This window comes from Erinaceus europaeus, chromosome X, assembly GCF_950295315.1.
Source record: "Erinaceus europaeus chromosome X, mEriEur2.1, whole genome shotgun sequence".
Lineage (NCBI taxonomy): Eukaryota > Metazoa > Chordata > Mammalia > Eulipotyphla > Erinaceidae > Erinaceus > Erinaceus europaeus.
The window spans coordinates 23,510,449-23,537,885 of record NC_080185.1 but is presented as its reverse complement, the minus strand read 5'-3'; the positions used below and the strand labels follow the sequence as shown (position 1 = coordinate 23,537,885).

Below are 27,437 nucleotides of genomic sequence, written 5' to 3'. Positions count from 1 at the left end.
CAAGGGAGGAAGTTTCACAAGTGAAGCAGGGCTGCAGGTGTCTGTCTCTGTCCCTTTCTATCTCCCCTTTCCTCTCAATTTCATGCTGTCTCTATCCAATAGCTAAATAAAGATCAAGAAAATTTATATATATATATATATATATATATATATATATATATATATATATCCATATATTCTCAAAGGAACACCGAAATATTCACTTCAGAGGTAAACATGGGCCCAGGGAGATAGTCCACCTGCAGCAGTTATGCAAGGGACTTGCATGTGAGAGGCCCTGGGTTTAACACCCAACCCCAACATACGCCAGAGATAAGCGTTAAGTACTCTGATCAAACCAATCAGCCAACCAAAGTGGAAACACTAACTATACAGTGGCCTAAAACTGAAAACCTAACAGATACCACCATACCTGGAGAAGCAAGGTCACCATCACCAGCAACGGCATGATGACACCATGTGCCTCTTAACTGAGAACATAGCAGCTCTCCTGTGGTATATTGCTGCCTAAAATGCACTCTCAATTCTCTAAAGAGGAAATGACCAGCACACCAAAATTGGTGGACATTTTTTCAAAATTACTGCCCCGCACTTTTCAAAAATAGGACAATCACTAATGACAAGGCTGAGGGAGGACAAAGGCACACAATGAATGTCACAGGGAATTCTGGGCTGGAGGACAAAGTAGTTTTTCCCCTTTGTGCTAAGAGGATTATCGGACAAAATTTCACTGTGGTCTGTCGAGTAGATGGTAGCTTCCTAACAAAGTTAATTTCCTGAATTTGACCATTGTGATGTGACTAACTAGAATGTCCTATTGAGGAAATATACACTGGAGCATTTGAGGGCAATTGGGATATCATGTTGTGAGTTACCTCCAAACTTAGGTGGTTCAAAAAATTCTTGCAGGGCTGGAGAGACAGCGTAACTGTGATATAAGACTTTCATGCCTGAAGCTCCAAGGTGCCAGGTTCAATCTCCAGCTCCACCATAAGCCAGAGCTGAGCACTACTCTGGTCTCACTCTCTGTTATCTCCCTCTCTCTCCTTAAAAAATAAATATATTTTAAATAATTAAATAGGAGCTGGAGATGGTGGTGCACCTGGTTAAGCTCACAAATTACACTGCACAAGGACCCAGGTTCGAGCCTCTGGTCCCCACCTGCAGGGGGAGAGCTTCACAAGTGGTAAAGCAGGTCTGCAGGTGTCTCTTGTCTTTCTCCCTACCTCCCCCACCCCTCTCAATCTCTGGCTATCTCTATCCAATAAATAAAGATAATTTTACAAGTTTAAAAAAATTAAAAAAGAATTAAAGTCCTGAACTTTTAAAATAAAATGTGTACATATACACACATATATACAGAGACATATGTACATATTATTGGGGAGAAGCAAATGTGGTTAGATTTTAATGGTGTGGGGAATCTGGGTGAAGGCTATGCTTGAGTGCTTTGGACTCTTTCAACTTTTCTGTAAGTGGGGGATAAAATAGTTCAGCTATTTTTAAAACACTAAAAAGAAAATTTAGTGTTTATATCCTGAATCTCAAAACAAAAGGCTTTAAAAAAAAATTTGCCTACCTACCACCATCTAAAAATAAGTGTATAAAGATATGAAAAAAAATAAGAGAAAATAAACTGAAATCAAGTAAGACAGATGTGTGTGTGTGTGTGTGTGTGTGTGTGTGTGTGTGTGTGTGTGTGGCCGTGGCCTTGGCCTTCTAAATCATCAGATTCTACAAAATGCTCTTGAACATTTCACAGTGGATATAGAGAGGATTTTTTGTTCTGGTAAACAGCCCAAACTTCATACAGCTATTTGTTCTTTTGTGTTTCTGATATCCTTTTTATTCAAAACTAGACTGCAATTAGATACAGAGAATGTGACGCTGGGATAGAAAAGCACAAAGTAAACAAGAACAAAAGAGATGGACTTAAAAATGACAGAATTTTATGCATGTGTACACACTTTATTAAATTCGCCTTCTAAGATATACACAAGATCAGAATTTCACAAAACTTTCTATTATTCCAAAAACAGTTATCATAAAACAGAGATATATGTCAGCCAAGCAGAAAGAGCATCTATAGGATTTTCTTTTTGTATCATCTCTTGTACTTGTTTCCAAACAGAAGCTTTAAATTAATCTATTAGAATATGAAGAGAGAATTTTACTTTATAACAATTATCACTTTTTAAATATTAGACTTCATATAAAAATAAAGGAGTACTGTCAACAAAGCTTATCTGAATGTTAGCAACTCTGTCTTTTATTTCAAAATAATCCCTGCATAAACTTAACTTTCTAGTCAATTTGAAAAATAAAAATGCATCTTGGTTTAAATAATAAAGTGAATCATCTTGCCTCCTGGCTTTCATAACACTGGAGAGATGTTATTTTTCTGTCCAATTCTACCTTGCCATTGAATTTCAAAAATAAATGTAAATAGCATTATATCCCAAAGGTTATTTCTCAAGACTCCTAGACTGGAGGCAAAAATGATGGCCAAAAATGTCCTTTAAGGCAAAGACAGCAGTAGTGTGAAGGTGGATAAATATCTCATGAGATAAGACAATCTCTGTTTTATATAGGCAGCAACAGCTTAACGTGGCTCTTCCACAAACAGAATAAATACACAAAAGACCATCGAAGCAGTTTTGTCTTTAAAATGGCATGCTAGGGAACAATCTTCATAATATATACATTTATGTTAGGCTTGAAGGATTATGAGCTTTGTACAGATAAAAGAGGGATGAAAAATAGTCATCGATGGCCACTATGGCTGTTACCACAATTTAAAATAAACAACACATCTGATGATATAACAGAACCATTTAATAGGGCCAGGTGGTGGCTTACTACCATGTGCATGGACCTGGGTTCAAATCCCGAGTCCCCAGCTACAGGGGAGAAGCTTCACAAGCAGTGGAACAGTGATGAAGGTGTCTCTACTTTTCCGTCTCTCTATCCCCTTTCCCTCTCTCTGCCTATCACCCTCTATAATAAATAGCCACCAGCAATGGTGGAGTTATACAAGCATCAATCCCCAGTGATAGATAACCCAAGTAATACAAAAAAAATTACTGCAAGTGAACTGATGTTCTCTGATAATTTCATAAGAACAGGTTTTTCTTCAAGCCAAAAAGTACTAGTTTGACTATCCTCAAAGCACACGATCGTTCTTTAAAATCGTTCTTTAAAGGCAAAGGATCTTTGCCTTCAAAAGACCCAAAGGCAGTAGTTTTCATGTCTTAACATTCATTTTGAAAATGTATTATTATGTTCCTAGCAGGCACATTTACATATTAAATATCGACAATCCAACCACGATGTCTGGACACTGAAAGAAATCTATCACAACAGACAGTTTTACACAGTTTTAAATGAATAAATAACACAACAGTAGATTACATTCATTTTTTTTTAAATAGCTCCATCAGGATTTTCCTTTTCAAAACCAAATAACTCATGGCACCTCAGATTTACTATCGTGTACACTGTTCACAGCTCCAACAGCTGCTTAAAAGCAGAATGCACAATAACATGGACGTTTTCAGGCTCCTAAAAGCTTCTCCGCAGATATTAAACTGCCCTTACTATGAGGCAGCACAAATAACAAGTGGATTCTGACTCTGGTGGCAGCACGATGACCAAAACACAGCCGGCAGCACCACTCACCACAGGACAAAACAAATGCAGTGACCAAAAAAGTAATCAGAAAAAGCAGCAACTGAAACAGTGTGTGGCAACCAGACACATAAAGCTCGCTTTTCTACCCTACCTTTACAGCACAATACTGTACCCCAAGGCGCCTTAGGCCTCGTAATGCTACCCGAGACAAGCTGCCAAGCTCCGTGTATGCTTTTCTACACACAGTGGTTTGTGTGTAAGGAACATTACTCATTCATTTGTAGGTGCTCCACACATCTGGTCAAGGCAGGAATTTCTTCTCCTTGATAACACCACCTAGAAACATTAACAATATTTTATATATACCTCAGGGTAATAGGTTTGGGGGAGGGGAAAAACATCAACTGTGGTAGCCAAGTCATGAGAACCTATGGCCACTAATCCCAGGCATCCTGTCAGTCCATCTGCATTCTTAGCGCTTAAAATCAACCCTCACTCCTTACACTCTGACAGCAAAGAAGCGATATGGATAATAAGGAAAGTGCAGGTTTCTTCCTCTTCATGAGAAATAATGAGAAGCAGCTCAAACAGGAAAGGGGAAAAAAATAATGTACTTGAAGCTGATGAGGAAAATAAAAATTAAATGTCATCAAAAGCAATTTATTATGGTGAAACAAAGAGAGTTGCAACGATGTAGTTGAAAGGGAACAGAAAAATCTCTCAAGCAAGAGAATGCGCAATAAATTCTAGTTGTCTCAGCACTGCTGGGGGGGGGATCATTACTGATAATATATGATCGCAGTTTCTTTAAATGTATGGTCTCTAAAATAGGTGCTCTTTTAGGCACTGAGGATGACTATATGAGTGTGTTTGTGTGTATTTTAAGCAATTAAAATGAGTATTTGAGATTTTGATTTATTCGATCAACAAAATGACACAAGTCAGGTCACTACAGTTGCAAAATGGAACTGTAGAGAGGAGCGATGCTGGGAAAGAATGGCATCGAAAGGGTTTAGACCTGCAACACTTTAATCCTCAGTATGGATCAAAGCGGTCTGTGTTCCCCGCCAAATGTTTCACGTAGGAAACAGCAGTGAAAATGCTGAATCAGAAATGGGTAAGTCACTTGGGTGAGAGATCATCCATCAAGATGAACGGAGAGCATGGGTTGGAGCATGCTACTGGAGTCTGCGGTTGTGCTGCCTTTAGCCAGTGAGTCTGAGGATAAGCCACTGCTGCTACTACTGCCATCCAAAATATCTGAACTGAAGACAAAGCAAAAAGAATTATAAGCAGATGCATCTATCAGGGTAACGGTAAACATGACATGCAATGACATCATTCCAAGAACTCACAAACCACTAGAGCTTTTGTAAATCATAAAAAAAAGAACAAAAGCAATAGCAAATGGACAACATTATACACTCTATTCAGATACTAAAGAGAGGACAAAGTCACAGAAACCCAAGGCAAGACACTTAAAAGTTCTTTATCAGCTCAGTGCTCTTTTGGAGGCGTCAAGTTACCCAATATACACTGTCTTGACATTCACCACGTCTCTATTTTCATTTTAGGAAGCCCAAGAGATTTCTAGCCTTTTATCTTCTTACCTTCCCATGAGCCTTAAGAGTTAAGAGGAATGGTTTACTCACTGAGGAACCCTGGACTCTCTAAAGTGTTCTATCAAATATACTTCTGCATGGTTCCTCTAAGTTTTCCAGAACAAAATCTTCCAACTGCCCTGATCTTACCATTTTCTACTCACTCCCAAGAGCCCTTTGGATCAAACATTTCCCTTCTATTATTTGCCTTAGATGACCTTCTCATTTTGTGACTTCCTCATGCTGTTTCCTGTCCTCTTATTTTCAAACTCCAATGGTCTCTTTGCTATTTTTTTTTTGCCTCCAGGGTTATTGCCTGCATCAGGAATCCACTGCTCCTGAAGGCTATTTTTTCTTTTTTGTTGCCCTTGTTTTCTTGCTGTTGTTACTGATGTCATTGTTGTTGGATAGGACACAGAGAAATAGAGAGAGGAGGGTAAAACAGAGGGGGAGAGAAAGACACCTGCAGACAGGCTTTACCACTCATGAAGCGACTCCCCTGTAGGTGGGGAGCCAGGGGCTCAAACCGGGATCCTTATGCAGGTCCTTGCGCTTAGTGCCATGTGCACTTATCCCACTGCTACCACCCAACCCCATCTTTACTATCTTTAAAATCCTTTCTTTGAGCCCTTCAGTTACTAGCCACTTGGTTTTTGGTTTTTTTTTTTTTTTTTTTTTTTTGTACCTCCAGGGTTATGGCTGGGGCTCAGTGCCTGCATGAATCTACTACTCCCGGTGCCCATTTTATTGGATAGGACAGAGAGAAATTGAGAGGGGAGGGGGATATAGAGAGGGAGAGAGAAAGATAGACACCAGCACAGCTGCTACACCACTTATGAAGTAGCTCCCCTGCAGGTGGGGAGCTGGAGGCTCCAACCCAGATCCTTGCATGGGTCCTTGTGCTTTGTACTTATGTGTGCTTAACCATGTGCACTACCGCCTGGGCCCCTCCTAGCCCCCTCCATTTAAGATTCTAAAAAGAGGGGGCGAGGCGGTAGCACAGCAGGTTAAGTACATATGGCATGAAGCACAAGGACTGGCCCATGGATCCCTGTTCAAGCCCCCCGCCCCCCACCTGCTGAGGGGTCGCCTCACAAGTGGTGAATCAGGTCTGCAGGTGTCTATCTTTCTCTCCCCCCTCTGTCTTCCCCTCCTCTCTCCATTTCTCTCTGTCCTATTTAACAACAACAGCAACAATAACAACAACAAGGGCAACAAAAAGGGAAAAATAGGGAGTCGGGCTGTAGCTCAGCAGGTTAAGTGTAGGTGGCACAAAACACAAGGACCGCATAAGGATCCCAGTTCGAGCCCCGGCTCCCCACCTGCAGGGGAGTCGCTTCACAGGCGGTGAAGCAGGTCTGCAGGTGTCTTTCTCTCCCCCTCTCTGTCTTCCCCTCCTCTCTCCATTTCTCTCTGTCCTATCCAACAACGATGACATCAATAATTACAACAATAAAACAAGGGCAACAAAAGGGAATAAATAAATAAATATAAAATAAAATTAAAAATTAAAAAACATTAAAAAAACTTTAAAAAAAAAAGGAAAAATAGCCTCCAGGAGCAGAAGATTCATAGTGCACACACTATGAATAACCCTGGAGGCAAAAAAAAAAAGATTCTAAAAAAAGAATGCTCTATATTCACAGACCCTATACCTTCAATAGCCCATTCCTTCTTTAATCCTAACAACTGTTTTCTACTCCCACCCTTCACAACAATACCTGATCTATAACTCAGTCCAAGGATGCCCTGCCCAACTTGACCATGACATAACAACCCCCAGCAGTCAACCAGCCTGCTCATCAATCTGGTTTCGTAATTGAGCATATACAATCAAGAGCCTTCACAGTTTGACACCAGGCTACCTTGTCAGTTTTTATTCCCACTGATCTAACCTGGAGGCTCTCAAGCCTCTTTACTTAGCTCCATTCACTCATTTATTCATCCAAATATTTTGAGCACCTGCTAACTGCTAGATACTATAAATGTAAACAGCAGAGGAGACAGACATGGTCCCTGCCCTCACTGAACTTACAGGACAGTGCAGGTAACATGTAAGTAGCCGTGGTAACAGATAACTGTAATTTGTGATCAAAGAAAATAAAGGTGTGTAGGGGGGGACTCTGAGGGTCTACAACACAGATAACAAAGGTAAACCTAACTAGGTATGGCTTTAGAAGAGGTGGAGGTGAGGGTTGGTCCCACAGACTTGTGTGACTAGAGTATGGCGAATATAGTGAGAGATGAGGCTGGAGAGGTAGCCAAGCAGACAGAATCAACACAGACATACTTCTTATTTTTGGCAGGACAACAAAGCATGGAAGTAGAGAAGGAATCATAAACCAAAAAATAGTTTAAGTTTAGTCACTAGCTCCACCCACGTCTAATGTGCTGAGGTTCAATAGTCTGAGCCTTCAATATTATTTGTATAAACATTCAAGTGAATGTATTTCTCATGTTAAGCAGTCTATGGTTCATTTGGAAGTTTTTGGATGCTATACCACCCTCCATGAAATATAACTTTATGCCTGCCCCATCCCCATTTCTCCATTTTCCTATTTGTCTTCAAAATGCTCTCTCTCTCTTGCCTGTGGACTGTGTTTAGGTGGAGACAGAATATAAACAGGCTTCAGAAAAGTAAAAATTAAAACGGAAAGAGTATATTCCACGGTACTCTTACTCTAAGCTCACTTCTGTCAAATGCATCATTAATAATAACTCTTTTAAGTACAAAGTTTGGAAAATTTAGCTGGCTCTGATATTTTTTCAACCAAATGACAAAATAGAGCTAAAGTATGAATTATTCAAACTACTGAAAGTTGCACAGATAATCTAAGATGCTGGAAAATCAAAAGGCCTTTCTATTTGAGTTTGGAACATATGTTATTTTGCATCCTGCAGTGTTTTGCCTAAACTTAGTATTAAACTGAATTCACTTTCCTAAAGCATATATTGGCTGGGCAGCCGAAGGACATTGCTACTTGGCAGAGAGAACTAGGTGTAGATTAAATTTGGCGCCAAGCAGATAATCTGAGTATAAAGAAAGGCGCTCTTATTCCAACACCAGACTTATGGCGAGCCCTGGGTTAAAAGATTCATTTGTCATAAAGACCTGCTTGCTTAGGTGAATCCTGTATTCATTTAAAAGTATGGAATATGATTTATGCAGTGAGATCTTGTCTTCTAAAACTGATGGTTGTTTGAAAAGAAATATACTTTAAAAATATAAATCTGGATGTCAGATTATATATATATGTACATATATATATTTATATTGGAAAAGTCATGATGTATTTCTCTGTCTTTTTAAAAAAATTCTAATTTCCCTTTTGTTGCCCTTGTTGTCTTTTTTATTGTTGTTGTAGTTATTATTGTTGTTATTGATGTCATCGTTGTTAGACAGAGAGAAATGGACAGAGGAAGGGAAGACAGAGAAAGAAACCTACAGACCTGCTTCACTTCACCACCTGTGAAATGATTCCCCTGCAGGTGGAGAGCAGGGAAGGGGGACTGGAACCCAGATCCTTACACTGGTCCTTGCGCTTGGCGCCATCTGCACTTAACTCGCTGTGCTGCAGCCCGACTCCCTTCTCTGTCTTTCTATGTAAAAGTGCATCATGGCTTTTCTAACAACCCACTACATCTGGGGCTGGCAAAATAGCTCACTTAGACAGTGTACTGCTTTCCCATATATACATCCCAAGTACTACACAAGACTAAGGAAACAGATGGCAGATCTCAAATGATTTGCTGTGGGTGTATCAGTATAAATCATGACTTTTTTTCCTGAATCTATACAAGTGAGCTTAGAATAAGAGTACCGTGGAATATACTCTTTCCATTTTAACTTTTACTTTTCTGAAGCTTGTTTATATTCTGTCTCCACCTAAACACAGTCCACAGGCAAGATAAAGAGAGAGCATTTTGAAGACAGATAGGAAAATGGAGAAATGGGGGGGCAGGCATAAAGTTATATCTCATTGAGGGTGGTATAGCATCCAAAAACTTCCAAATGAACCGTAGACTGTTTAACATGAGAAATACACTCACTTGAATGTTTATACAAATATTGAAGGCTCAGACTATTGAACCTCAGCACATTAGACCTGGGTGGAGCTAGTGACTAAACTTAAATGAAATAGCTTAGATGAAATAGCTCACTTGGATAGTGTGCTGCTTTGCCATGTGTGGGGCTCAGATTCAAGCCCAGCCTCCAACACAATGAAGGAAGCTTTGGTGTTATGGTCTCCTTTAATCTATCTTCCTATCTATCTTCCTATCTATCCATCTATCTTTCCCTCCCTCCCTCCCTCCCAGTCTTTATCTTAAATAAAGTAAAACCCACACAAGGTCTGCTATTCAACCAGCTACCAGCAGCAAAGTATGCTTTCATCTGAGATTCTCTCCTTTCCCAGCTTCCTTGCACAAATGGCTGAAAGCAAGTATATAGACAATTCCAATGGGACCTCAGGAGACATGAAATAAAAGCTTATTCTTTCCAGTCACTCAATATACATATTGATGCAGTATTTGTTTTTATATTTTACTTATTTATTTTCCCTTTTGTTGCCCTTTTTATTGTTGTTGTAGTTATTACTGTTGTTGTTATTGATGTCATTGTTGTTGGATGGGACAGAGAGAAATGGAGAGAGGAGGGGAAGACAGAGGGGGAGAGAAAGACAGGCACCTGCAGACCTGCTTCACTGCTTGTGAAGCAACTCCCCTGCAGGTGGGGAGCCAGGGGCTCAAACCAGGATCCTTATGCTAGTTCTTGTGTTTCGCGCCACATGTACTTAACCCACTGCGCTACCGCCCGACTCCCTTGATGCAGTATTTGAACCACACAAGTATAAATACTGATAATGGCTAAAATAGTGCCCCCTGTTGAAAGAAGACTAAGAATGAAGGTGTATGAGAATCATTAAAATGATTCAAATGATATGGTATCCACACAACTATTAATAGGATATTCAGTGTGACCTGTGCTATCTAGCACTCATTAGCATAAGCCAGTTTGTGCTAGTTCCAGTGACTAACTGGGCTCTAAGTAATGGCAGGAAAGTAAACGTGCTAGAAATGAATCACAGCACAACTGTTAGCATAAGGGAAGGCTATATAGTGTACGCCTGTGTCCCTTGGTAAAACTGGCCCAGAGTTTATGTTCTCTGGTCTCTACTCTCTTACCTTAAGTATCACTGACACCTAGTTTTGTTAATTTTGAGTAATAAATACCTTCTTTTCCTTTTGGTCATCTCTGGGGCGTCATCACCCTGTGATGACTTTTATAGCTAGACAAACAAGATAGAAATGGGGGGGAGGGAGAAAGAGAAATGGAGGCTGAGACTCCGAAATTGCATCAGTGTACTGGCGGCCAGTCTTGAACCTGGGTTGTACAAATGGCAAAGCTGCACACTATCCAACGGCTGAGCTGTTTTGCTAGGCTGATAACCTTTCTTCTAACAAATTATCTAAGCCGTATGTTGCTTTCTTAGCACTTTATGAATGGCCATGAATAAAGCCAAATCTGTCCAGTGTGTGGCAGCTCTTTCTGTGTATATGTACCCAGACTGTTCTTCATCACCAGTGATGTTCCCAGGGCTTCCAGCCAGTACAGGTCTGTGGAGGACAGGAGTAGTGGCAACAGAAGAAGCCACCACTATCACAGACAGCTTAGGGTAGTTTGAACAGTGGGAGAGGATCCTTGGGATATACCATTCTGTTGTTGTTTTTTTCTCTTAGTTTTTTTGTTTGTTTGTTTGTTTGTCTGCTTTAAGGTACCCACAGAACCAGCCTAACTTTGGGGTGTTGGAAAAGTCATGACGCATTTTTGTACAGAAAAGTATGTCATGATTTTTCTGACAATCCTATCTTAATCTGTGTGTGGTGTGGTGTGGTGTGTGTGTGTGTGTGTGCGCGCGCGTGCGCACACAATCACTTTACCCTGTGTTTTGAGCTTAACAAAATGTTTTCAAGTCTTATATCTTACTTGGTTACTTGATTAAGAACTGGGTAAGCAGGTCTATTTATAATGTCATGCGCCTATATCCAAACATATTTAACCACAAAGGTGATAATGTAGTTTTCCACCTAGTATTGAGTTTCATCTTCTAGTCCTCTTGACAAGCTTTAGAAATTTTCTCTTTGTCATCATCTACATACCTGGAAAGGCACTATGAAAAAAAATTAGCACACTACGCTATCAAGGACAGGGAGAGATGAGAGGGAAGGGAGAATGTGGGATTGAAAATAGCCAGAACAATCTAAAAAGCCTATGTTCTAAAGTTCCAACAGTGCTGATCAACAAGTCTAATCAATTACAATATCCTATGACTTCTTGGTTAATTAAGAATACAAGTCCTCTTATACAAAACAGTGAATAAATTATTTGGGTAGAAGGAATTGTCAATTCTTATTGTTTATACAATCCTTCCAATTTGAGGGTATCATCTTTTTCTTTTTACTGTGTATAAAACTCAGCCATAAGACTCAGGGAGCAAAAGTTCTGAAAGGCACTGTATATTTGTGCCTATAGGCTGTCCAGCAAGGTGATTAGAAATAGGTAAGGAGGGTCAGGTGATAGTGTAGGGGTTTAAGTGCACATGGCGCGAAGCGCAGGGGCTAAAGTAAGGATCCCGGTTCGAGCTTGGGCTCCCCACCTGCGGGGGGTGGGGGGGGTCACTTCACAAGCAGTGAAGCAGGTCTGCAGGTGTCTTATCTTTCTCTCCCCCTCTGTCTTCCCCTCCTCTCTCGATTTCTCTCTGTCCTATCTAACAACAACAGAAATAACCACAACAATGATAAAACAGCAAGGGCAACAAAAGGGGAAAAAGCCTCCAGGAGCAGTGGATTCATGGTGCAGGCACCGAGCCCCAATGATAACCCTGGAGATAAATAAAAAAGATACCAAAATATTTCAAACAACTGGCAGACCCCTTTCCTTTCCCTCCAGTGATACATGGCAGTATCCAAGGATTCACCTTGAGAGACAGTGAAAGAAGTTAACTTGAGCACAAAAACACCAAAGGATCTTAAGTGCTCACACACCTAAATTAGGATGAATTAACATCTAAACAGACAGATAAGCAAATAAATAATCAACTGCTAAGTGTACAGACCAAAAGATTCAGGAAGCATTAGCCCAGGAGGTGTCACAGCAGGTAAAGCAACTGACCTGGGAACATGAGGTCCTGAGTACTATCCTCAGTACCATGCATACCGGAAAAATATTCTGGTGTTCTCTCTTTTCATTATCTCATTAACGATTTTAATTTTTTTTAGGGGCCAGGTGGTGGCGAATCTGATAGAGGGTACATGCTACCATGCTCAAGGACCCAGGTTCCAGTTCCCAGTCCCCACCTGCAGAGGGGAAGCTTCATGGGTGGTGAAGCAGGTCTGCAGGTGTCTCTCTCTCTCTCTCTCTCTCTCTCCCCCTTTCCCTCTCAGCTTCTGTCTCTATTCAAAAAATAAGTAAAATAAAAACAAATTATATATATATATATATATATATAAATTAAATGTATAAATGAAGTAGTATTATAAAAATAAACTCTCAGGGATGGCAAAAGAGCTCACCTGACTAGTGTACTTGCTCTGTCATGCATGCAACCTAGATCTGAGCCTGGTTCTCACCACACTGGAGGAAACTTTTGATACTGTAGTATCTTTCCCTCTCTCTCTCTCTTTTATTTTGTGTGTGTGTGTGTGTGTGTGTGTGTGTGTGTGTATCGCTGGGTTCGGTGCCTGCACTACAAATCCATTGCTCCTGGAGGCCATTTTTTTCCATTTTTGTTGCCCTTGTTGTTTTTGCTGTTGGATAGGACAGAGAGAAATTGAGAGAGGAGGGGAAGACAGAGAGGGGGAAAGAAAGACAGGTACTGGCAAACCTGCTTCACTGTTTGTGAAGCGACCCCCCTGCAGGTGGGGAGCTGGGGGCTCGAACCAGAATCCTTACACCCGGCCCTTGCGCTTTGCACCACGTGCACTTAACCCGCTGTGTTACCACCCAACCCCCTCTTTCCCTCCCTCTCGTCTCTATCTGAAAAAGGCGGCCCAGAGTGGTGACCTCTTCTCCCCACTCCCCCCCCAAAATAAAATAATAACCCACAAAAAAGCACCTTATGAATGTCCCGTCCTACAGAATGTCCCACCTTTTTTGAAGTCGATTTTGTAACAGATAATGCTATTTCAGAAAAATGGAATGTGAAAGAGGATGTCAGTGTTCTCTAGTAAGTCCAAAGTCTAGAATACAAAACACAGGCCGAGCAGCTACAATCAACACTCATTACCCACAGCAACCCAGACAACTTCTCACACACCATCCATCTGCTGACACCCACTCACACCATTAGTACCCACTGAGAAAGGCTGGCCTCAACAGAGGTTTGGGATGAAGGCGAAACTACCAAAAACATACATGCACTTTCAAAGGAAGACTCCTAATGTTCAACTGATTTGGGTTGGTGTTTTTATAAAACGTTATCCTTCGTGGAGATTTCCATTCTCTGGAACATGGATTTAAAAGTTGAATTTATTTAAAATAATCCCAACACACTTTTCGGTGTGACTAATTTTAGATCACACCCTGATGTGTCTTTGATTTTACTTCATGTTTTACCATGAACTGAGATCAGACAGTTGCGAGGCATCCGGAGACAGCATATCGCTTGTGCCTTGGAAGAGCCTCTTGGGCTGGCTTTCTGTCTCCATTTCGCCTACAACAGAGAGAGACAACGCTACTGTAAAACTATTCTACAGATTCCAGGTTGGTACTCAAATAAGCTCAATCTTTGTTGGCATTTTTTGGGGGTGGGGGGGGGAGAGGAGGATCTGTGTTTAAGACTCAGAACACTTCACTGGAAAATTGGCTTTCCATGTGCTGTAGTAGAAATTTACTTTCACATGGCCTCAACCCAAAACTGAGCAGCCCTAGGAAGAATGTCTCATTCATTATAGGTAGCAGTCTGCTGAAGTAGTCATGTTCATTAGTAGAAGAGCATAGCACTGATTGCATCAGGAAAAATGAATCACGGCTAACCACAGTAGAAATAAAGTATCTCCAAAGAGCTGAAGCTCACAGTAAATGATAATTTATGCTAGACCATCGATTTTATATATTTGAAGATCAGAACATTTCATGAATTGAAATCACCTGGGCAAAATAAAATGCATGTAATCTGATAATGCACAGTTTATAAATCACAAGGTTGCTTTAGACTATGTAACGAAAATGAAGATTAAAAAATAAGTTTGCAATCACAGCTGTAGCTGAAAGCAGGTATTAATCCACTTATGAAATTGGTATTCTACTGGCTGGCTCCTATAGATGTTCTCAGAATTGGAAATTCTACAAAACCTTTGCATCAACAAGAGTAGCGCTTAACATAACAACTCCTCATTAAACAGAAAAAGCCCCTTTTCCAATTAAGCTGTGATTTTATTTAAAACATGAATATGACTTGGTTTTGAAGCACTTTATCTGATCCTTAAGTGGAAAGCTAAAAGCAATTTAATTCACGGACCTGTATACTCCAGGAGGAAATTACTAGCTGAAGTTAATAGTGTGTAAGATTTTTACGATGGAAAAAAAAACTAAGCAAGGATAAATTATTTGTTTTCACCCACCAAACTTTCATTTAATTATTATCTTTTCTTAGGAGCTATTCTGAAAGTTACAGAACTCCAGTAAAGGTTATATATACTTTTCACTTGCTACTTTCCCCATGTGTTACCATGCAGCTTCTAAAAGCTGCTGCCTGGGGCTTTCAACAACACCTCATTAGTAAAAGACTTTAGTCCTTTTTAGCTAAGAATCCCTCCATCTGCTGGTATATTTTGGAATAGCTTTGAAACTAAACACTCCTATCTCCATTTTATTTTCTGTAACAAATGTAAAATTGAGAAATAACAATAACAAAAGCTTTCATTTCCAAGTGTCATTTTCACTTCCTACCTGCAGAGAAGCTTTTTAGAACTGTAAATAACTGCTTGCACCATTTTAAGAAATACAATGCACTCACTAAACACAAATAACTTCACCATACCAGGATCTACTTCCCAAAGCACACACCCTTTTTAAATTTTGAGTTGTCTGTAATGTTTTATAAATCTGTGCCTACTGCAAAGTTTTCATCAGAGCCCCAGGCCTTGTCTTTCTAACATAAGAGAGTTGATTTGCTTTTGGCTCCAAAGGTTATTCACATGAAGAAAACACTAAATTACTTTTAAAAATTATCATTAGGACTCTTGTTTAAAATGACACCCAGTACTTGCAATCATCTGGTCATACCCCCAGGAATAATGACCAGACCTGTGTTAAGGCTGCTTTGTTTTGGGTTTTTTTTTTTTTTTGTCTTTTTCTTTTTTTTAAAATACTACATCAAGTATCTCCATCTCTACCTAAAAACTCACAATGAGTAGAAACCATTAGAGTTTAGCCTTTTATGGTTTAAGGAAGGTAATTATCAATCAAAGAACACTATATTGTGACAAAATCATACAGAGATTCAAATATGAAGCAGTTCTCTCTTTGCCGAGGTGTACTTCAGTGATGGCTGACTTTGAGCATGCAGTGTGCCTTCCAACTGCTTTGCTATATAGCATAAGCACATATTTCTGCAACATATCAACTTACATCTCTTTTACATTCAGATCACTGAGAGGCAAACATTTTTGAATATATATTGATAATATGAATATATGAATATGTGAATAAGATTCAGTTATGAACTGTAAAAAAATACAGACAGTGTCAAATAACTAATTTACAAAAGTTAAAATCAGTATACACTGGGAAGGGTATTTTACATTTCTCCAGAAAAAAAGAGTCATGCCTTAAACTAATTTCAGATAGAATTCTAATTTGTAATTCAAGCTTGACTAGATTTTAATATCAGAAGTATGACACATACCTTTTCGTTTAATTGGACCAAGAACACTAGGTCTGATGCATTTGACTGGACTCTGACTCCGCCTGCTTTGAAGAACACACACAGATGAAATGTACAATTAAAAAAAAAAAATTAAATATTTATTTATTTTCCCTTTTGTTGCCCTTGTTTTTTATTGTTGTTGTAGTTATTGTTGTTGTTATTTATGTCGTTGTTAGATAGGACAGAGAGAAATGGAGAGAGGAGGGGAAGACAGAGAGGGGGAAAGACAGACACCTGCAGACCTGCTTCACCGCCTGTGAAGTGACTCCCCTGCAGGTGGGGGGCCGGGGGCTCAAACCCGGGTCCTTGCGCTTTGCGCCACATGTGCTTAACCCACTGCACTACCGCCCGACTCCCAAAATGTACAATTTTTAAGATGCAAGATAAACATTACAGTCCACTAAAGAAATCCTTCAGACAGACAGCCATATAAGGAAGAATGGAAAACACCTCTGTTATAGGCCCAATCACTGACATGCCAGTATCTGATCTGACGTAGCAATGCAATCTGGATGATCGAGGCATTTTCACTTTTTTTTTGTTTGTTTTATTTATTTTCCCTTTTGTTGCCCTTGTTGCTTGTTGTTGTAGTTATTAATGTCGTCGTTGGTAGATAGGACAGAGAGAAATGGAGAGAGGAGGGGAAGACAAAGGAGAGAGAGAAAGACATCTGCAGACCTGCTTCACCACCAGTGAAGCGACTCCCCTGCAGGTGGGGAGCCGGGGGCTCGAATTGGGATCCTTCCTCAGGTGCCTGTGCTTCGCACCATGTGCGCTTAACCCACCGCGCTACCACCGGAGACTCTCAATCATGGCATTCAGTAAGAGGGCCAGTGGTGACGCACCTGGGTAAGTGCGCACATTACCAGGCACAAGGACTTGGGTTCAAGGCCCCAATCCCTACCTGCAGGGGGAAAGCTTCACAAGTGGTAAAGCATGTCTGTAGGTGTCTCTCTCTCTGTCTTCCCCCTTCCTCTCAATTACTTTCGGTCTCTATCCAGTAAATAAAATCTAAATAAGAAAAAAAATCATTCAGTAAGGCAAAATGCCTGTAACAGCTTAGAAAAAAGATAAACCATAGGGCTGGAAGACAGTTCACAGAGCACACACACTTCTTACCATACCTGATGGACTAGGTTAGAGCACAGGCACCAAATGGGAACACATTACCACCAACAGCAGCTCCATGGGTGGTCAGAGCAGTGCCATGGGGTATATGTGTCTCTGATTGTACACATACACACACGAAAATAATGAAAAGCTTGATGGTCAGGAGTGGTGATATGGTTTATCATGCATGTGTGAAGTCTCAAAGTACCTAACGATTAAAAGGTAAACTATTTAATAAGTTATTTCAGGACCAGGAAGATATCACAGTAGTTTATACAACAGACTTTCCTGCCTGAGGTTCAAAGGTCCCAGATTCAATCTCCCCACCATCTTAAGTCACAGCTGAGCAGTGCTCTGGTCAAAGCAAAAAGTTATTTGAGGGGCCAGGTGGTGGTGCCCCTAGTTGAGCACACATGTTATCATACCGTGCACAAGGACCTTGGTTCAAGCCCCTCATCCCCATCTGCAGGGGGAAAGACTCATAAACCATGAAAGTTGTGCTGCCGGGGTCTCTCTTTTCCTATCTACCCCTCCCCTCTCATTTTCTCTCTCTTCTTTCAAATAAAAAGGTTTTAAACAGTTATTTGAGACACTGACTGGTGTGAGATCAAAAATTAATCTTGCAAAATGTGAATGGTAGAGCATGAGCTGTTTGAATATCTAGGTATTTACTGGGAAATTCTTTCAATGCTACCGCTTAGAAATCTCCATGGCAAAATATTGGGAGGTGGGGAGAGTGCTGAGAGACAAGTTTAAGCAGATTTTCCAGCTTACCTGGAAAAACGTCTCGGACTTGGAAGAGGACTTGGTGGAAGTCCACTGCTGCTCACAAGTGTTTGTAAGGATGGTGAAAAACATTGCTAGAAAAGTAAATTGCATGGTTTAAATAGTTCTAGTGCTCCAGTTTTTTTTTTTTTAAGTACTTCCCAATGGACAGAAACAATACCCTTTGAAGTGCTGCTTGCAAATGACTTTCAAAGACGTTCATTATTTCTTTTTTTTTTTTTTTCCAGTCATGGGATTCTTCAAAATTGAAGGGATTTGTACGTTAGAAAGTAAAGAGGCTAACGTGAGGAAAAGAGTTAATATTTTGTTGATGAACCTACCTTTCCTAGTCCTCTAGTAGGTGACGGTGCTGGAGAAACTGGAGTAAAATCAATCCTTTTAGGAGAATAATATTTCTCTGATTTGTCAAAATCACTATCACTCTGTAAACAGAAAGTAGTATTTTCTCATAATGCACAATTTAGCACATCACACCTCTTCTTGACTACTCAAGCATGCCTAGGTCTTAGGGTAGAAATGTAGACTACAAAGAAATTTATGATCTAATATTCTGATGGAAAAGCAAGAGATCAAAAAATGAATACAAATATGGAAACAGACGGTGAATGAGGTCAGTGAACAATTTAGAGATTTCTAGAAAACAAAATAAACAAACAAGAAGCTAAGCAGGCGTGTAGAAAGATTACCAGGCTCAAGCTCTCATCCCATGACTGGCTTATCTGCATTGCTGCTTGCACTTCTCTGAAAAAAAAAAAATAAAACAAAAGGAAAGGGCCTTCAGTGTTCAGAGAGAAGACTCACTCACATTTGGCTCTGTCTGGTTCTTGAGAAGCACTAACCTTTCATGCGCAGCCTCTCGGTTCATCATATCCACACCTTCTTCCTGCAAAGACAGACATGTGCTGAAAACACAAGCTCTACCCACCCCGTTGTTCGGTTTCAAATAAAACAAAAAGGCTTTTTCTACCTTATCTGACAATGATCACAGCATGGAAGAACTACCATTCTCAGGGTGTCACTCATGCCACAGCTGCATTTTATCTGTACACTCAGAGGGATTTCCATCTGTCTATGACTAACCAGAGTTACAGCCTGATTCATGTTTGGTAGATAAATCTTCAAAATGAAAACAAAATCGAAATGCAAAATTCAGAAAAATCGTAGTTCTGAGCTAGTAAGTAAAATTTACCCTTTTGATTTGATGCAGTCTGCTACTAGGAATACGATTAGGTGAGGATGACAGCAACTGGAAAGAAAAAGTAAACATTTACTATTTTCTGAGTCACAAAGCAGCAGTCTGCTGTCAGCACCGGTGTACAATTTCTTCCTAGTTTATTTTTCATATTCTTCTTAGAAATTTAGCTCTTTAAATCGCTGAACATTAATGCACCAGAGGCAGTACATTCAGTCTTTAGGAAAGTACACCAGGTGTCCAACCTCAAAGCACCATCTGTCGCTAAACAGGCACTGATTTTGACACTTTCCCCAAATGAATGCAGAGCTGTGTACATTTATGGGGGGGGGGGGGAAATAACTCCAGGCCTTGGAAACACCCATTACTCCACTTACCTAAAATAAGGAACTATGTAAGAAGGGAAGGGAGGGGGAAGACATTGATTTTATACAATTGTATTTATCAATGTACAAATGGAGGAAGACAGGTTAATCAGTCCAGTACGCTCACTCTATGATTAATGTGGACCAGCAATACTTGAACACTGCACTAAGGAGATTCTGATTGCACGATTCAAATCAATTCACAATTTCGATCCGTAAGGCTATCGCCACAAACCTTACTAATTAAGAAAAGTCAATGTAGAAGGCAAATTGTAAGGGATAGCGTTGCTTTCCCTTAGGTTATTTTTAATAACAAGAATTAACATAATTTGGAGGCCAAATTATGTCCCTTGAAAATAATCGCAATCTAATAAAAAAATGAAAGGTAAAATCCATTTCAACACATCTTACAGTGTTCCAATAGCCATAATGTAAACAAATATTTATTCCCAATGAAATGCAAATGAATCTGTAACACTGTAAAACTAAATTATCCCCGTTACAGAGGGCCTATCTTATTAAAACTTTAAAAAATACTAGCTGGGTGCATTCATAATATAAAGTGGTGATAAACTGCTCTAATTTTTTCAGGCGAAATCTAATTCAGGTACAATTGTTTTAAGTCACCCACTGAACTATGGTTTTTTTTTTACCTCAAAAGCTGTCCCTTCATTACCTACTCCTTTCATTTACTTTTTCCTCATCCAGGCTTTGAAAAGAGAACCGCTTCACTGGTAAAAGCCCCCCTTTTAAAAAGCCTTCCCCCCCATTATGTACTAATTCATGTTTAGTGGTGAACTCAATAAGGGCATTTGAAAAAAAAAAAAAAACTGCTAAGCTACTAGACAAGTAAATAAAGGCTATAATAGGACAGTGTAGAAGAGAGCAGAGATGTATCCTTCAGAGAACAAAAGAAACCCCCAAGGCAGTAGAGAAATACTCTGGAGAGCCAAAGTAAGGTTTGCAAAAAGCAGATTTGCAGAGAAAGCCAGAAATGTAAATGTCCCATCTACACAATCTACAACTTGTTAATTTCAGACAGAAATGGAAAGTAGACCCCCAAAAAGGGAGACAGAATTGTTGTCTTGTACCTGGAAAAAAAAAAAAAAGAGTCGTGCACACCGGCTGAACATGAGGCAAGGGACTCAAGGAGGTGCTGGGTTCCCACACTAAGTGAAAAAAGGGGTTGGAGCAGGCCCTGACAATGGCAGTCAAGTGGCCATTAGTGACTTTTGCAAGGAAAGCTGTTTTGTTTTGTTTTTTTTAATGTAGCAGTATGGAGGGTAGTGAACTCAGGTTCTCACACATATGAGGTACCGCTGAACACCTGCTCCACTCTTCCCATCCCTTACAGAAAGAAAAGAGCAAGAGAGGAAAGGGAGAAGGAGAGAGGAAGGGGGGGGAGCCAAGAAGGCCAGAGCAACCCCTTGTGTCATTCACAGTGCTCCATGTGGTACTGGTCTCAAACCCAGGGCATTGTGCACAAGGAATGCGCTCTTGTGGCTGAACTATCTCCCAGTCCATACCCCAAAAGGTTTCTTTTTCAAATTAAATCAGAGTAGAAGAAGTCAGATTACAAAGTGGCTGACTAGTTGACAAGAAATTAGGAGAAAAGGGACTAAAGGCAGTTGAGTATTGTAGGACGAGCTTCCAAAGAGCTCAGAGAATGGAAGGAGGAAGAGGGAATAAAAGATTGAAGGGGAAATAAAAAACAGAGCCCTCACCCAAATGTTAGATTTGTCAGCAAAAGAATGTGGTAGAAAAGGAGTCAGTGTCAAAGGCACTGATGACACAATATTAAGAGGAGTCTGAGCAAAGGGAGTTAGAAAATGGAGACCATACTCCCAGTGGGAGCTAAATAAGGAAGATCAACAGAGGGCCCTAAACTCCAACTCCATCAGGACCCAGAGAGAGAAGAGGGAAAAAAAGGAAGGACACTCAGAAGTAGTAACAGGTGTAGGTTTGACTTAGAAAGGAAGAGAAGGCAGGACAATGGAAAAATGGGCAAATATATAAATATAGTTATGGAAATAACAGTCAACCCACATCTGTGGCCTTGGGAGGACTACTGCAATTTCCAATGGAGGGAATGGGGAAGCAGAGCTCTGGTGGTAGGAATGGTGTGCAATTATACCCCTGTTGTCTCATAATTTTGTAAATCAATATTAGATCACTAATAAAAAATCTAAAATACAAAAGGAAGAAGAAAACGGAGAAGAGAAAGCCCTGTATGTCCCGCGAGCAGAAGTATGCTGATGTTTAACCGAGGCGGGCGCCTACTGGCCATCTCTGGGAAGGGAGATGTGTCACTGACTCAGAGTGAAAGGTAATGGTGAGGCAAGAAACTTGCAGAGCTTAAAAACAAACAAACAACAACAACAACACCAACAACACCAACACCCTTTAGACTATGGCTTTAAAGAACAGCAGGGGCCAGTGGGACACTTGAAAGAATGTATATTCCTTCTCTTCAAACAGTCAGTTCCTTTTCATTTCCCTACACATAATAAAGGTAACATTCCCCTCCCCCCTTCATCAGGAAATAATATTTTGGTCATTCTGAGTCCTCCAGCTCACTGTCCTTAAACTTAAGCAGTTGTCATGTCATTAAGGTCTTATTTCTGTGTATCTGTTGTCAGTTCCCTTCTTACCATGTTATTTCACCACATACCTTGTTATTATTGTTTTGCAGGTTACTGGGGGTGGCAGAGGGTGTGTACATGTGTGTGTGTGTATTCAAATTTATGCAGGACAATGTGATTTAATGTTTTGGGTGCAATCAATACTGTGACAGAATTGCCCAGAGTGCTGTGGAGGACTTCCCAAAGGAGATCTAGGGACCTAGCTGAGTTCTGAAGGACCCAAAGGGAGAGAACCAAGAAGGTAGTGAAGCAAAGGGCAGCAGATAGGGCAACAGAGAGCAGCAACTCCCTCAGCAGTGGTCCCCTCAGTATTTCAGTGCAGCCAGAGGCAAGGGGATTTATCATGGAGAAGTGAGAGGTGGAGAGCGCAGACAGAACTGATAAGAATCTTCCTGTCTTAGGGAAGAGCAAAGTGATGTGTAGAGAAGCAGATTCATTTTCCCTTCTTTGTCATGCTACCGCTACTGGAAACAGAGCTGGATAACACAGAAAAATTATTTTTCCCCCAAATATACAGCAGAAAGATGGAGTTATGTTTTCCAGTATCCTCAGGGAAGGAGGTGAAGTGAACCAAACCCCCAGATAGCTAACATCTCCCCGTCTCCCGCCTCCCCCCCCCCACCCGTAAGTATTTTTAGCCACTTCGGCTAGAAATCTTTCTTAAAAGTGTTATATATCTCCCCTTTCTGAAGCAGATCATACCAACCAGAATGGCAGTGGAAGCTCTCTATTCTAATCCCAGCTCTGCCACTTACTAATTATGTGATTCGGAGCAAGTCACATATATTGGCTGAGTCTTTAGCTGTGGCTTCTTTTAATTGGGAAAAAATATCTTTTGCCCAGCCTACCTCATAGGGGTTGTTATGAGAATTCAATGTGTGAAAGTACTGTGGAACATGTGAAATACCATACGAGGATAGATATTACTATAATTTCAGAAGCAGTTAATGACCTGGGGATCCTTAAGCTATCAATTATACAGTCTATGCCAGTGACACCCTGAGGATCTATTAATGGGCTAATAACTACATCGCAGACTAATTTTCACCGAAAAAAAAAAAAAAATCTCTGTCTGCTTTTCTAGTTTCCCTTCCCCTCCACACCAGCAGCTATTAGCATACCTTTAACTCAAATGTAACTCCTCTGATGTGCTGCTTCTCACACGGTACTGGGATAGAAGCTTATTATAATTGTGCATGAATTTTAGATGAATCAGAGGTCAGAGGCTCGCCTAAAAATAACTGATGAACCTTTGTGCACAGGCTATGGAAATCCAGTTCGGCCATTTAGAGGTCCGTTTGCTTATATCTCAGATGTCTTCCTAAGCACTACAACGACTGGATAAGTGAGCTCCGCATGTGAAGTGCTACTATATAAAAACCTCATCATCATTTCGCCCGGCACGACCAACTAATAAGGGGCTCTCTGACAGCTCTGGCTGTATAGAACAGTCACGACCAGCAACTCTGCTGAGAATATAAAGCTGGGCATTTTAAAGGGACCTCTACTTGGGATAAGCAGGATTGTCCGACAGATAATGCCGGAAATAAACATTCTCGTTGCCACATATGTGATGTTTGCATCCTCACAGCCATTGGGTGCAAGTAATGACCCAATAAAATGAAGCGTGTGTGTGTGTGTGTGTGTGTGTGTGTGTGTGTGTGTGTGTGTGTGTGTCTGTGTGTGTGTGTGTTTTAATAGCAAGTCAAGAGAAATGTTTAACTGGGTCCCCTTTTGCACTGAATTGTGAAAATGGCCACAGTATAAGCAACAAGCAAGATAGGTAAAAATAACCGCTGTCTTCTGGAAACTGTGCACACAGTACCTCATGCTGAGAGGTGTTTTCCCTAATCTAAACTACTAAAAACTACTTACTTCTATACTTACCAAGCTATGACGGCTCATAACTGTTGTACTATTCCTCCGAGTTCGAAATGTGGAAGGTTGAAAAATCTGGGAAAGTTCACTGAAAGAGAATAAAAACAAAAATCAAAGTGAATAATGCCTTCTCTTTTAACATTGCCCTCATCTACAGCGATGCCAGGTCTCCAGTTAACCAGGCAATCTTTGATGGCTCCTCATTGCACATAATACACAAACTCCTCACCGTCCTCTTCCCAGAACTTCCCAGAGTGGCAAGCTGTGCTTTACAGGTTGGCCAAGACACCGATTCCTCAGTGGCTGGAGGGCAGTAAGGAGCAATGGGGCGGAGCTCCAGACCGGTTGCCTCCAGCTGCTACTGGCCAGAACTCATGCCCCTAAACCAGTCACCACCAGCCACGAAGTGCCTTGCCTGCTTCCCCTAGAGAACCTGCAAGCAAATATGACTGCTTCCAGGATGTGCCATGATGTGGGGCAGGCTGGGAACCTTGTCCTACAACACGAAGCTGATCAGCACGTGTACCACTATAGCCTTACACGTGCCTTCTACCTTTGATCCCCGCTGTTCAAGTGAATAAAAAGACCTGGGGTTTTGCTTATGTTGCCCCTTCTGCCTCCAAGGCCTTTCTTTCTCCCCTCCCCCATGCGCCAAAGCCCTTCCTTTGCTTCTACACCCATCTCAAAAGCCTGGCCTTCCATGAAGCCTCTCCTCAGGGCACAAAAACCTAATGCGATCCCTCCCTCTTTGAATCCAATGAAGACAATGGGAGCTGTTTGACACGGGGACTTTCCCTTTCTTTAAAGAATATGTGTGCACATGTCTGAAACCCCTTAGTAGAGGTGTTTTGCTCATCTTTGTAGCAAAATGTAGCATGCTCCTAGGGTGTCTAGCAGAATATCGAGGCCATGATAAGAAAGTATGAAGGGCTTGCAGGTTTAAGCTGGTCTGAGCTGCAAGAGACCACTGAAATCACCTAATCCAATTCTCCCAAGTTGAAATGAGAAAACAGAAGCTCAGAAAGGCTAAGTGACTCATTCATGATCATCACCAGTTAGGGAGAAAATTGGGGCTAGGCCTGGTCCCCTCACCTCTTCCATCACATCATGCTACATTTCAAGTAATTACTTAAATTATGATCTGGAAAAGCAATATGCTATTTCCACAACAGTCTAAATGCAGGTCAACAGGACTGCCCTAGTCCCTCAGCAATTGCTTGCTTACCAGATCTAAAAAAGAGACCAGTTTATTCCTACAGTAGCAAAAATAAATGCAGAGCTGAAGACAGTATTAGGAAAGCAGAATCACTCTATCAGTCCTTGATTCAAAACTGAATAAAAGAAAAGAAAGTAAATCACCCCCCCAAAAATATGGATGGATATTATAATCAGTTTAATAGACACGGATTACCTCCTTCTTTGCCTTCACTGTGCCTGATTAATGCTTTTGGCTAATTCTACTCCCATCCCCTTTCTGGACTAATTCCATTTCTACAGGGGTTTGCAAATTGGCTCTCTACCTAAGATGAATTGTCTAGTTATAAAAGTGAAATGTAATAGGCTCAGGAGGTCTGCCAACCTCACCTTCACTATCAGGAGATTCTACTTGGAAATAGACCCTTAGGTGACTTATTCACACGAAAATGTTAAGACCATATAACTAAAATTCAAAGACAAGTTCTCTGTAAAGCCAGTGTTTTCACTGACCTAAGCTACACACCACCACCCCCTCCTTTTTTTTTTTAATCACTGGAATGCATTCCAAGCAGTTTTAGGATCTGAAAACACTATGACAAAATCCAAATCACTTAATATGCCATGAACACACCATTTAATTACAAATTATTAGCTAAATTGTGATTTATTAGAGTAAACCTCCATTAATGCCAGGGTTCCCAAACTAAGCTTAGAAACAGCAGCTCTGAGAGACAGGTGTCAAATTGCAAGTCTAGTTCCAGGGGCTTCAGTCTGCCGTTCAGTTCGCTGCTGTAAATCAGGCAGGGAGGGAAACAACCTGTTAGAAGACCCAGAAGCTTATTGCAGTTCCTTTTAAAGCAGAGTCAACAGAGCCCCAGCAGACAGTACCCCATTTCCCCCACACTGGCCAGAGTTTGGGGGTTCAACTTCCCTTCCACCTTAGGACCCAAGTCACTGTCAAGCACACGAGACACACCCCCTGCCTCTCCCACTCCCCACCCCCGCCTCCAGTTTGGAGAGTACAAAGGAGCTCCAACTCTCACTTTCTCGGGATCGAACACGGCTTGCACCCCGGCGAGAAGCCCCTCAGGGAAACTGGTATTCCATCTGTGCCCCATCCCGCTTACCTGAGCCCTTGAATTAGGGGTGCGCTGTTGGATCGCCTCAGAGCGATCCCATCAGTTGTGTCAGGCTCAAAGTCCAGATCCATTTTCTCCTGAGCCATGTCGGAGGCTGACAGGCAGGCTCGGCGGGCAAGGCTCTGCTCCTGGTGCTTAGCTATGGACTCCCAAGACTCTCACTGCAGGACTGAGCTGCTGGGGACTGGCAGCTGGGGGCGGGGGCTAAGGGGCGGAGGCTTAGGGGCGGGGGCGGGGGCGGAGAAAAGCGGGAGGGGAGGAGGATGAGGATGGAGAAGGGAGGGGGTGGAGGGAGGGGTAGAGGATGGAGAGGTGGTGGAGGGTGAAGGGATAGAGAGGGAAGAGGAGAAAAGCTGGAGGGAGAGGAAAGGGATCGAAGGCAAAACACGAGGACCGATGGGGTAAAGGAAAAGAAAGCGAGAGTGGAAGACGGCAGGCAGGGAAAGAAAGATGAGGTAGAGGAAAGAGGAAGGACGGAGGGAGAAGAGAAGAGAAGAAGCGAGGGTCTAGGGAGCGGAGGCATTCATACTATCTTTCAATCTCAAGTGGGACCGGGCTACAGACGCCACGGTTGCCCCGGCAGCGCTACGGCTGAAAGGCTGACGATAGGGCAGAGCTGGGCCGGGCGGCCTCGGCGACTCCGGATCCCCATGTGTGGGGACCCAGTCCAGGCCCCCATACTCCGAGATCCGGTCCCGGAAGCTCCTCAAGCCCTGTGATCTGTGTTACACCTCTCCCGACCCCCCTCCCCGCCACCACGACAGGTTGGGGGGGGGGGTCCGCCCCTCTGTCGCTGCCGCCGCCCGCGGCGGTGCCTCCTTTTTCTCTCTTAGGCGGTACTGGCCCGGGGGAACCCCTTGAGGCCAAGGCCGAAATCTACAACCTGCCGGCTCTTCCGCCTCCCACGCTTCAGAAGCCGGAGCCTCTAAGGGGCCAAGTGTTCCGCGTCCGGGCGCCCAGCGAGTCCTG

The 27,437-nt window shown here is 41.7% G+C and overlaps 1 protein-coding gene across 8 annotated transcripts; it reads right to left on the bottom strand.

The window, feature by feature from the left end:
- Positions 1-1,927: 1,927 nt before the first annotated feature.
- On the bottom strand, positions 1,928-27,437 carry PABIR2 (PABIR family member 2). Of its 8 annotated transcripts, none has more exons than XM_007517002.3 (10): positions 26,457-27,437; positions 24,142-24,220; positions 19,245-19,301; positions 18,895-18,938; positions 18,742-18,796; positions 18,376-18,477; positions 18,044-18,129; positions 16,139-16,200; positions 13,846-13,942; positions 1,928-4,895 (listed from the first exon to the last, which is right to left on the bottom strand). In XM_007517002.3, exons 1-10 carry the CDS (start codon positions 26,552-26,554, stop codon positions 4,769-4,771), a joined length of 807 nt encoding a protein of 268 aa, XP_007517064.2. In that variant the 5' UTR covers positions 26,555-27,437; the 3' UTR covers positions 1,928-4,768. The 8 variants fall into 8 exon arrangements, with proteins under 8 accessions (XP_007517064.2, XP_016041003.1, XP_016040999.1 ...); XM_016185517.2 differs by having other exon boundaries at positions 1,928-3,966; XM_016185513.2 differs by having other exon boundaries at positions 16,139-16,203; positions 26,457-27,436.